Source organism: Mustelus asterias, chromosome 1 (genome assembly GCF_964213995.1).
Source record: "Mustelus asterias chromosome 1, sMusAst1.hap1.1, whole genome shotgun sequence".
In the NCBI taxonomy this organism is placed as follows: Eukaryota; Metazoa; Chordata; class Chondrichthyes; order Carcharhiniformes; family Triakidae; genus Mustelus; species Mustelus asterias.
Window position 1 is genome coordinate 190,940,441 of NC_135801.1, and position 12,349 is coordinate 190,952,789.

General features: G+C 42.3%; 1 protein-coding gene across 1 annotated transcript in view; it reads left to right on the forward strand.

Annotated features, from left to right (window-relative positions):
- The window catches only part of LOC144500915 (nucleophosmin-like), a 90,998-nt gene that overhangs the window by 20,898 nt on the left and 57,751 nt on the right, over nucleotides 1-12,349 (forward strand). The window contains exons 5-7 of the mRNA XM_078224418.1: nucleotides 6,238-6,359; nucleotides 8,580-8,719; nucleotides 10,632-10,719. Of these exons, the coding sequence (XP_078080544.1) occupies nucleotides 6,238-6,359; nucleotides 8,580-8,719; nucleotides 10,632-10,719 (350 nt within the window). The remainder of the gene's footprint in view (nucleotides 1-6,237; nucleotides 6,360-8,579; nucleotides 8,720-10,631; nucleotides 10,720-12,349) is intronic.

The following is a 12,349-nucleotide window of genomic DNA, read 5'->3' on the forward strand; positions in this document are numbered from 1 at the left end:
CATGTCTGTTATATATTGAATGTTTGTTTGGACTAAGCATGAGATTATGGTCCTCAAACGAAATAAAATGCTTAATTTATTTTCTGTCTGCTGGCTGTCTTAAATGCCGTTTCAATAACTTGATGAAATGGTGGAGTATTCTCACTTGAGCAGTGGATTAACAGTTAACCTGTTACCCATGGAACATGCTTAAGATTCCAGCACAGATTGATTTAGGATGAAAGTCTTGTCGTTCGACCTCCAGGCTCAAAGAGACGCTGTAGGACCAGGACCCTTCACCTCAAGGCCTCTGTACACAAGGAGAGCTTCACAAAACTGAGACCCTGGGGGGAAATCTTGCCTCAGATATTGATAGTATCAGGAATAATCTTGGTAAGTGTGTCTGCATGTTTATGTATCTATCGTAAACTATTCGAGTATGTAACTTCATGATAGTACAAGAAAGCTTTGTACAACCAAAGCCTATCCATTTATCTGTCAGTGTGAATGTCAATCAAGCAATACATGCCTTTGTAATGTAAGTTCATGGTGTAATTGTTGACTTTCATTTTCTGGCTACAGATTGGCCTGGATGTGATGCAAACACGTCTTGAGGAACAGTTGGCCCCAGTGCATCCGCCATACCTAGCACCATTGCTGGAGAAACTTACACCAGTCTGATCTACTTCAACACAAGCACTTAAAGTTATGAGGATGAGCCATGCACAATGGGGAAACTGGTGTGATTCAGCATCTTTTACGATCTGAAGGGCCCTTGCACAGGTGACGATGAACTGGTTTGCGGAGAAGGATTTTGAGCCATCGGTGGGATCTCAATACAAGCTTTAGAAAACTTTATTGTGTCCAAGTATTGGTAAACTGCACAGTAAGGTGCTTGCTGAAGAATGCAAGAACTGCCAGATATCATAGGAGATGGAGCTGTAAAATCAAACCTAGCAGGATCTTGTTCTGCTTCCACAACTGACACTGGGGCCCATAACGGGCATAGGTTTTATGTGTTGGGTATCTTTCAGGTTTTTCTCAGAGTTGTACTTCAAACGACAACAGAGAGCCTGAAAGCAACACGACTACTCTAGTATCATCTCCAAGCCATGTATTTATTCGACTGAGCAGAAGAAAAGACAAGTACCCCAGAATCTATTATACAGCCATTGTGGAGATGAAGTCCGTTTTCTGCTATATCACTTAATTACAAGGAACATAAAAAGAACCAATTGAACACTAACTCAGTGAGTGCATTGACTTTGAAGCAGAGGTCTAAAATATGTCAAAATATTTGTAAATAAACATAATTGCACTAAATATTCTGATGGTTTCATTATTCTGTAGAATTGGTTCAAACTACTTTATGTGCAGAAAACATGAATTTTTGAGGCAATTTTCTATTCCACTGTCTCAATAGATACAAAGTGCCATATATATTAAAGCAGACTAAAATAATTTATCTAATCCATTTGAATGCAAAAAGCATTAAACCATATCCTGGTGGATATGGGAGTATTTCCTGCATCAGGATGAGGTGTTTGGTAAATTTGAGGTTTCGGTGCAGTACAATCAGGTCCTACCTTTCACCTGAACTGATCCAGGACAGGAGTGCTGAAGTTCTCCCGAATGCATGTGCAGAATCCAACATCCTAGGAATGTCTCAAAGGAAAGAGCTGGTTGTACGTTAAGTAGTAGAGGAACAATTCTTTCTTGTTAAAGTTTTTGGATGATGAGAAAAGGAGAGCTCTTTAATAGGAAAAAGAATTAAAAGGGTTAGTTGTAAAGATAAAAGCAAAATACTGCGGATGATTGTTTAATTGAAACAAAAACAGAAAATGCTCTGACGAAGGGTCATCCTGACTTGAAACGTTGGCTCTATTCTCTCCCCACAGATGCTGTCAGATCTAGTAAGATTTTCCAGCATTTTCTGATAGGGAGAAGTAATGTCTGGAATGCTCTGCCTGGGGAGGTGGTGGGAGTGGGTACGATAGTGGCATTTAAGGAGCAACTAGATGAATACATGAATATAAAATATTCTATAAAATAATGAGGGGCATAGACAAGATAGATAATATCTTTCCCCAAAGGTAGGGGAGTCTAAAACTAGAGGGCATAGGTTTAAGATGAGAGGGGAGAGATACAAAAGTGTCCAGAGGGGCAATTTTTACTCAGAGGGTGGAGAGTGTCTGGAACAAGCTGCCAGAGGTAGTAGTAGAGGCAGGTACAATTTTATCTTTTAAAAAGCATTTAGATACAGTGCAGCCCCGTTTTAACGTGATGGTTGGGGTCCATAAAATGTTATCGCAAATGTTATCGGGGTTGCGCTAAATCACTCAACCGGAAATAGCAAAAAAAGGGTCCATCGCGCGATCGCGTCATATCCGATTTCACGCTAAATTGGGGCGCGTAAAATTGGGGTTCCACTGTAGTTACATGGGTACGATGGGTATAGAGGGATATACCCATATATGGATCAAATGCGGGCAATTGGGATTAGCTTAGGGGTTTTAAAACAAAAGGGCAGCATGGACAAGTTGGGCCGAAGGGCTTGTTTCCATGCTGCAAACCTCTATGACTCTATCTGTGAATAGAATGGGAATGGAATAATGCAGACTCTTAAGTGCATACGGTTTTAGTTTAGGCAGGCATCATGATCAACGCAGACTTGGAGGGCCGAAGGGCCTGTTCCTGAGCTGTTCTTTGTTCTGTTAGTTGTAAAGATGCTTTTTGACAGAGAACTTTGCATTGACGTCTTCTCTGTGTTGTGGGGGGCCGGGGGGAGAAAGAGAGAGAAATCAAAATCACTTCCAGCTGCAGAGACATATTGTGAAGTACCTGTATAGTCAATTGTAATGTAAATGAAATTTGGCAGCCCAAATGCACACACTAAGATCTCACTTGGTATCTTATTAATGGCTGTTGGTTGTAAGAATAATGGACAAGACCTTGCGTAGTGCCATTTGGCTTTATGATGACCTGGGTATACTTATGTGGATATATTTTGTTGTATGCTTTAGCTTCTCAGTTTTGCATTGCCTTTCTTAATGTAATTCTAATCTTTGACCATCACCTTGCTGCTGCCAATCTTTAATTTCCTTCAGCACTAATGTCAAATGTTATGTGTTTGCTGATCTATGAAGTGCCTTGGGTTACTTTATGCTGAAGGTGCCAGATATAGATACACATGATTGCAAGACTACTTTTGATATCCTAGCTTGTATCCTGTAATGGGTCTTGAGAATACGATCTTTGATCTCGTGATTGCTACCAACTGAACCAAACTAGCAGATGCATGTAATATACTTAAGCGCAATGGTATTTTAAAATTCAGGAATATGGGTAGAAAGGACAATGTTACATAAAGGTCGTTACAGTACTATAAGTATATGTTGTGTTTCAGCTTGAGATGAACCTTCTTGCCTTGAAGATGCATCGTCTGTGCAGTAGATCATATAGGGTAGACAATGGCCTAGTTGTATTATCACGAGACTATTAATCCAACTAATGTTCTGGGGACCCGAGTTCAAATCCCACCATGGCAGATGATGGAATTTGAATTCAATAAAAAAAATCGGGAATTAAGAATCTACTGATGACCATGAAACCATTGCCGATTGTCCGAAAAACCCATCTGGTTCACTAATGTCCTTTAGGGAAGGAAATCGGCCATCCTTGCCTGGTCTGACCTACATGTAACTCCAGAGAGACAGCAATGGGTTGACTGCTCTCTGAAATGGCCCAGCAAGCCACCCAGTTCAAGGGCAACCAGGGATGGGCAATAAATGCTGGCCAGCCAGCGATGCCCATGCCCCACGAATGAATAAAAAATATATAGATCATAGATGTTTTGAGTAGTATTCTTCAAGGTCAGTGTATTTGTGTGTTGTGCAGAAGCTTAAGAATTACAAATGAATTGATTGTATTGCTCCAGGCAAATTGCTCACTACGGTGAGAGATTCAAGCACCAGGAAACTCGTGTTTTTTAAAATGAGGAAACTAGGAGTAAGTAGGTGGAACATTTTCGCAGAGTATGGAGGGAAGGTGATTGAAACTATTTCTTCGGCATATTTGCATAATTAGAAGCTATTTCGAGAAGAGCTGTAATTGTGGAAAGTGTAGTGATGTGTTTATTTTCAATATTCTCATAAATTGGGCACCATTAAGGCCAATCCTAGTTAAACTCAAAAAAGTGTAGAGTCTTGCAACTACTGCGGTCTGCATGGTGAAGGTACTCCTGTTGATGCTGGTTGGTAGGGAGTTCCAGGATTTTGATCCAGCAATGATGAAGTAATAGTGACACATTTTGAAGTCTGAATGTGTGGTGCTATTCTCATACGAGGCACTGGCCTAGTGGTATTATCGCCAGACTATTAAGTCAGAAACTCAGCCAATGTTCTGGGGACCCGGGTTTGAATCCCATTCAGGCAGGTGGTAGAATTTGAATTCAATAAAAAAAATCTGGAATTACGTATCTGCTGATGACCATGAAACCATTGTCGATTGTCAGTAAAAGCTATCTCGCTTACTAATGTCCTTTAGGGAAGGAAATCTGCCACCCTTACCCGATCTGGCCAACATGTGACTCCAGAGCTACAGCAATGTGGTTGACTCTCAACTGCCCTCCGAGGGCAACTAGGTGTGGGCAGTAAATGCTGGCCAGCCAGCGATGCCCAATTCCCATGAATGAATTTTTAAAAACTGCTTCGCTTGTTTTACAGGTGGTGGAGGCCACTGGTTTGGGAGGTTTTTATTTTACACAGCGAGTGGTTAGGATCTGGAAAGCACTGGCTGAGAATGTGATTGAGGCAGGTTCGATTATGTGGCTTTCAAAGGAAAATTAGATAACTTTGTAAAGAGAAAAAAAAAGGATTATGGAGAAAAAGGTTGGAAAGTGGGATGAGGTGAATTGTCCTTGCTGAGAGCCAGGACCAGAGAAGTTGGCTCTTGATTAGCTCCTGATGCAGAGATGTTCATGCAGTTCCTTTCCTCCGCCAGTTTAAATACATAAACTACCCCTGAATGGCAGGGTTAATCTTTGTGGAATATAGAAAACAGATGAATCACAAATAATCAAATAATACACGTGATAGATTGTCAGGGAAGAGGTTCTGAGAAAGAGTAAAACAAGTGATGCTCATTTGGAGAGCCAGTGTAGACACAATAGGTCAATTGGCTTCCTGCGTCGTCATAATTCTAGGATTCACATAGAATTTACAATGCATAAACAAGCAATTGAGCACCAGGGACCTGGGTTCAATTCCCGGCTTGGGTCACTGTCTGTGTGGAGTTTGCACGTCCTCCCTGTGTCTGTGTGGGTTTCCTCCGGGTGCTTCGGTTTCCTTCCACATTGCAAGGTTGTGCAGGTTAGGTTGAATGGCAATGCTAAATTGACTCTTCGGGTCGGGTGGATTAGCAGGGGTTACAGGAATAGGGCCTGGGTGGGATTGTGGTTGGTGCAGGCTCGATGGGTCAAGTTGGCTCCAAATGGTGTTTCTGCTCCCCACAAGCCTTCTCTCACCCTACTTTATCTAGTCCTTTGGTGTACCCTTCTAGTCGTCTTTGTTCATCTAACATCCCTTTAAATGCAGCTATGCTATTTACCTTAAGTATCGAATTTACCATTCGGTAAAGAAATCTATCCCGAATCCCTTATCAGAGCCATTCATCTTTGGGGCTTCTAGCTTCGGACACCATCATAAGTGGAAACATTTTTTCTATGTCTACCGTACAAATCCCTTTGTAATTTTAAAGACTTCAATCCGGTCACCTCTCGGCCATCCTTTTTTTCTCCTACAGGAAAATACTCCAACCTGATGATGATGGTGGCACGGTGGTTAGCACTGCTGCCTCAGTGCCAGGGACCCGGGCTCAATTCCAACCATGGGTCACTGTCTGTGCGGAGTCTGCATGTTCTCTCTGTGTCGATGTGGGTTTCTTCCGGGTGCTCCGGTTTCCAGTCCAAAGATATGCGGCTTAAGTTGATTGACCATGCTAAATTGCATGGATTATACATGGAGTTATGGGAATAGTGCCAGGATGGGATTGTTGTCGGTGCAGGCTTGATGGGCCGAATGTCCTCCTTCTGCACTGTAGGGATTCTATGATAAGTCTAACTTCTCAATTGTGGTATTACCCTTGTAACTTTATTTCAAAATAGTGCAGCTGTGCTTTGAATGATTTTGTATTGCATAGATCTCAATATTTAAATACGCACATACATATATATATATATATATATTTTAATATTTGCAGGTTCACCTGACTCTGACTCTGATTCCGAGTCTGAATCTGAAGACAATCATCAGGTAAAATCGCCTGTGAAGAAGCAACCTGCTGTGCTTGCGTCATCTCCCACCATACTGCACCCTGCGAAGGTATGGAGCAAAGGAGAATTTAGGAATATGTTTGGAGCCTCGTCTGGTGATGCAATGGTAAATTTTCATAGTAACTTCATTGCAGTGTTAATGTAAGCTGACTTGTGACACTAATAATAAATAAAAAATAATAAAAATATCAAAGCTCTAGATGCGAGATCTGAACTTGTCAGTGATTTATAAATGCAATCTCAAGACCTACAAACCTTAGTACAATGTTGTTTACTGAGAGGCTACTACCTGTGTGGGATGAGCAATGGCATTGGTTTTTGGTTAAATTCCAGGATGTTTCATGTGTCCCGGGAGTTTTAAATGATGTTTCATAGAATTATCCATCACTGGGGGAGGCCATATGGCCCGTTAAATCTGTGCTGGCTTAGGAAAGGGTTGACATACCTGCACACCTCTACTGCTGGCCCCTTGAACATCATCTGTTTTAATCCCTCCGTAATTGGTGGCCATGCCTTCAGCTACCTGGTTCCTAAATTCTAGCATTCACTCAGTAAACCTTCCCTACCCCTCTCTTCCTCTCTTCTCCTTTTGATCAAACTTTTCGTCACCTTCCCTAATATCTTTAGCTCAGTGTTAAATTTTGCTTTATAACACTCCCTTGAAGTGCCCCTTGAATTAGAACAAAGAAAATTACAGCACAGGAACAGGCCCTTCGGCCCTCCAAGCCTGCACCGACCATGCTGCCCGACTGAACTAAAGCCCCCTACCCTTCCAGGGACCATATACCTCCATTCCCATCCTGTTCATGTATTTGTCCAGACGCCCCTTAAAAGTAACTGCTATCTGCTTCCACTACCTCCCCTGGCAGCGAGTTCCAGGCACCCACCACCCTCTGTGTAAAAAAAAAAACTTATCTCGTACATCTCTTTTAAACCTTGCCCCTCGCATCTTAAACCTGTGCCCCCCAGTAATTGACTTTTCCACCCTGGGAAAAAGCTTCTGACTATCCACTCTGTCCATACCCCTCATAATCTTGTAGACTTCTATCAGGTCACCCCTCAACCTCCATAGAAATTGTTTTATTGTGTTAAAGGTGCTATATGTTGTATGTTGCTGTGTCTCTTCCCACCTTCCTTTGGGGACGTGATGGCGCCGTAGTATTTCCATTGGACAAGTAATCTAGATTGCAGGGCAAGATCTGGGATCCAGGTTCGAATCCCACCATGGCAGATGGTAAAATCTGGAAGTAAAAGTCTAATGATAACCATGAAACCATTGTCGATTGTCATAAAGACCCATCTGGTTCACTGATATCCTTTAGGGAAGGAAATCTGCTATCCTTACCTGGTCTGGCTTACATGTGACCATGATGTGAAGATGCTGGCGTTGGACTGGGGTAAACACAATAAGAAGTCTCACAACACCAGGTTAAAGTCCAACAGGTTTATTTGGTAGCAAATACCATTGGTGTTGTGAGACTTCTTACTGTGTTTACATGTGACCCACAGCACTATGGTTCACTTTCAAATAACCGTATAAGCATACCTTCTATTCCTTTTTCCTTTCTGAAACTATCTAGTTTCCTTTTAAATGCATCCATAATACTCATTTCAACTACTCCATGTGGTAGCAAGATTACTTATCACACACCGGGTAAAGGCATTTCTCCCAAGCTCCTTAATGGATTTATTCATCGGTGCCTTATGTTCTTGGTCCCCTTCAACCGCACCATCCAAACCCTCTACTCCCCAGAAGGACAAGGGCAGCAGATGCATGGGAACGCCACCATCTGCAAGTTCCCTCCAAGCCCCACACTATCCTCACTTGGAAATGTATCACAGTTGCTTCACTGTTGGTGGATCCTGGTACTCCCTTCCTAACAGTGGGTAGTTCAAGAAGGCAGGTCACCACCACATTCTCGAGGGCAATTAGGACAAATTAAAAATGCTGACCTACCCAGTGATGCCCATTTCCTGTGAAAGAATAAAAGTGGCAACAATTCTGTCTGTACTATCGAACCCCTTCATAATATTAAAGATTTCTGTTAGGTGACTTTTAAATCTTTTTTGAGAGAAAATAACCCGACTGTTCGGTCTACCAAATGAGATGTAATTTTTTTATTTAATTAACTCTGTTTATGAAGCTGCCATGGACCTTGACTTTCTCTCTCATTCTTCTCACCCAAAACCCAGATATTTTCCATTTAATACTTTGTCCTGTTCTTGAAGCTGCTGCCAGCTCTGGCTGTCATCTCTTTTGTGTTTGTAGAAAAAGGCAAAGTTAGAAGAGTTAACAAAAGACAAGATGAACGATAAAGGTAAAACTGATGAAGATGATGATGATGATGACGCAGATGATGAGGATGAAGATGATGATGATGACGATGATGATGACGATGACGATGATGAGTAAGTTGTTCACCCCTTCCTCCATTACTAACCAAACTGAACTGATGTGGCTCGTTTCCGATGAGCAGCAGTTCAAACACTAGCCTATAATATTATTATTGTGGGGAGACTAGTACATTTATTATCAAGAGGACAATTATTCTGAGGTGTATAGTCCTGCAGCGTTCTATTGTTGGCCATTGCATTGGTTCGCACATGTAGACATATGGTCAACATTCAGTGGCCAGTTTCAGCACCTTCGCTATCTGCTAATGAGTTTGAATAGGTTGTTTACAGATTGAATAGATACCACAGGAGTGTTGTGAGCCAAAATCTAATTGAATGTTTTCCAGTTCTGAACATACGAGTATACTAAATTGACACAGGCCAGCTGATCTGGGCACAGAATTCTTACAGAAGTCTGACCAGCAGCCTGTTCATATTTAGAATGCATTGAATTCTCAGGATAAAGAAATTGAATTGGCTCCAATGGGGGATTTGACCAACTCCTATTTTGTGCAAGATAGAAACATGAGCAGATTTGCAGATTCCTTCTGAACCCCAAGACTGGAAGTAGCTCCTTTTTAATTATTATTTTGAATGTGGCGTGATACATCTGACAGTCTTATCCTTCTGGGCATTTGTTCTGTGCCTGGAAACTGCAAGGAGCAAGGAAACAAGAGGCATGATTTTATTTCAGATGGATACAAAGTAATGTCTGAGTGGTGTTTAATTATTAAATGGCAATAGCTTTTGATTTGATTTATTATTGTCACATTAATATACAGTAAAAAGTATTGTTTCTTAAGCGCTATACAGACAAAGCATACCGTTCATAGAGAAGGAAAGGAGAGAGTACAGAATGTAGTGTTACAGTCATAGCTAAGGTGTAGAAAAAGATCAAGTTAGTGCATGGTAGGTCCATTCAAAAGTCTGATGGCAGCAGAGAATAAGCTGTTCTTGAGTCGGTTGATACATGACCTCAGACTTTTGTATCATTTTCCTGACAGGAGAAAGTGCAGGAGAGTATGTCCAAGGTGCGTGGGGTCCTTAATTATGCTGGCTGCTTTGCTGAGGCAGCGGGAAGTGTAGACAGAGTCAGTGGATGGGAGGCTGGTTTGCTTGATGGATTGGGCTACTATTGAGAAAACTATTAATAATTATTGAGTAAAATAGGTGGAGTGTGCTATCGCAAGTGGATTAATCAAGAAGTGAGGAATTCCACACTAAAAACAGAAAATGCTGGAAAAAACTCAGCAACATCTGCGGAGAGAGAGAGAGTTGACGTTTTGAGTCCATATGACTCTCATTATAAGTTCTGAAGAGGTCTTAAGGACTCGCAACGTTAATTCTATTTCTCTCTCCCCAGATGCAGCTGGACCTGCTGAGTGTTTTCAGCATTTACTGGTTATATTTCAGATCTCCAGCATTGACAGTATTTTTGCCTTTATTTGCGGAACTCCTCAGTTTTGAGAACTTGAAAGGAAATGACGTAGAGTCAGGAGACAATATCAAGAATTTGGGGTTGCATTTTGTTGGACCAAAAGTACTGGATGGTTTCAACACTGAGACGGTAAGAAGGAACGTTAGAGGAATTACATGAGGTTTGCTGAAACAAACATTGTGTAAAGCTGCTAAACAAAAAGTAAAGTTCTGTGGATGCTGCAAATCTGAAATGAAAATGGAAAGTGTTGGAAACATTCAGCAGATCAGGCAGCTTCTGTGGAGAGGGAAACCATGTAATATTTCAGTTCTGAGGATATTCATCGACCTGAAACATTTCTCTCCGCATCGATGCTGTCTGATCATCTGTGTTTCTCCAGCATTTTGTTTTGTTAATAATTCCATGTAAGCAGTACTGGAGCTTCTAAATGCAGTATGTATTAGGTATTATTTACTGAACTTTGCCTAAATTTTACATGTTGTGTTCCAGGGAAGAGGAGGAGGAAGATGATGACGACGACGACGATGATGATGAGGAAGATGAGATTACAAAGACTCCCGTGAGAACATCAGTTAAAGTGAGTTAAAATCACACTTTATGTGGTCTGTTTAATATAGGTAATTGTTGCTGCTTCTACCATCAAAGGAAAGGTTGAGGAAAAAGAAAGATTGAGGATTGCAGTGATTGAAGCACAGCTTTTGCCAACTTCCTGTCCTCCTCCTCATTATGGAGTGCCGGGGCGGCACACAGCGCCAGGGACCCGGGTTCGATTCCCAGCTTGGGTCACTGTGCGGATTTTGCATGTTCTTCCCATGTCTGCATGGGGTCTCCGGGCTAAAGGAGCCACACTCAAATGCAGCCAAACTATTGATGATGTGGCTGGACTTGAGGCACCTTGAACGTGGCAGGGGACAATTTTTTCCAGTTGGTGCAGAATAGATCATTTTTGGATCCGATTTTTAAAAGATTTATGGGATGTGGGCGCTGCTGACTCGGCCAGCATTTATTGCCCATCCCTAGTTGCTGCCTTCATGAACCGCTGCAGCCCCTGAGGCAGTGTAACTCCCACAGTCCTTTTCCAATTGCTCAGGATTGTGAAGGGGCTTGACGGAATTGATCCAGGTGCATTACGTTCACTGTGGTTGAAGGGTCGAGACGCAAGGAGGCACAATTGTTTTTTTTTAAGAAAATGTAAAGTTTAAAATTTGTTTGTTCGTGTCACAAGTAGGCTTACATTAACACTGCAGTGAAGTTGCTGTGAGAATCCCCGAGTCAACACAGATGGAGATTTACAAGGATGTTGCCTGGATTGAGTGGCATGCCTTATGAAGATAGGCTGAGGGAGCTCGGTCTTTTCTCCTTGGAGAGACGAAGGATGAGAGGAGACCTAATAGAGGAGTATAAGATGTTGAGAGGCATAGATCGGGTGGACTCTCAGAGGCTTTTTCCCAGGGTGGAAATATCTGCTACGAGAGGACACAGGTTTAAGGTGCTGGGGGGTAGGTACAGGGGAGATGTTAGGGGTAAGTTTTTCACAGAGGGTGGTGGGCGAGTGGAATCGGCTGCCGTCAGTGGTGGTGGAGGGGAACTCAATAGGGTCTTTTAAGAGACTCCTGGATGAGTACATGGAGCTTAATAGGATGGAGGGTTATAGGTAGGTCTAGAAGGTAGGGATGTGTTCGGCACAACTTGTGGGCCCAAGGGCCTGTTTGTGCTGTAGTTTTTCTATGTTCTAACACACTCCAGCGCCTGTTCGGGTACACTGAGGGAGAATTTAGCATGGCCAATGCACCTAACCAGCACGTCTTTCGGACTGTGGGAGGAAACCGGAGCTCCCGGAGGAAACCCAAACAGACGTGGGGAGAACGTGCAAACTCCGCACAGATAGTGACCCAAGACACAATCAAACCGGGGTCCCTGGTGCTGAGAGGCGGCAGTGCTAACCACTGTGCCACTCAATATGTAGGTTGTTCCTTAAGTGTGTGTTTAGGGAGAAAATGAACAAGATTTGCAAACTTAGCCAGTCATTTTATTTATAACTTTAACCACAAGGAAACAACTAATTTGATATCATTGGGCTTAATACTTGATTTTCAGTATACTGTTTTGCACCATGCTGCCACTAGGTGGGGAGGTATGACTCTGAAACCACCATGTCTGACTGGAGATCTAGAAGTGTGTGTGACATCAGGAAATTTCTGTAAAGC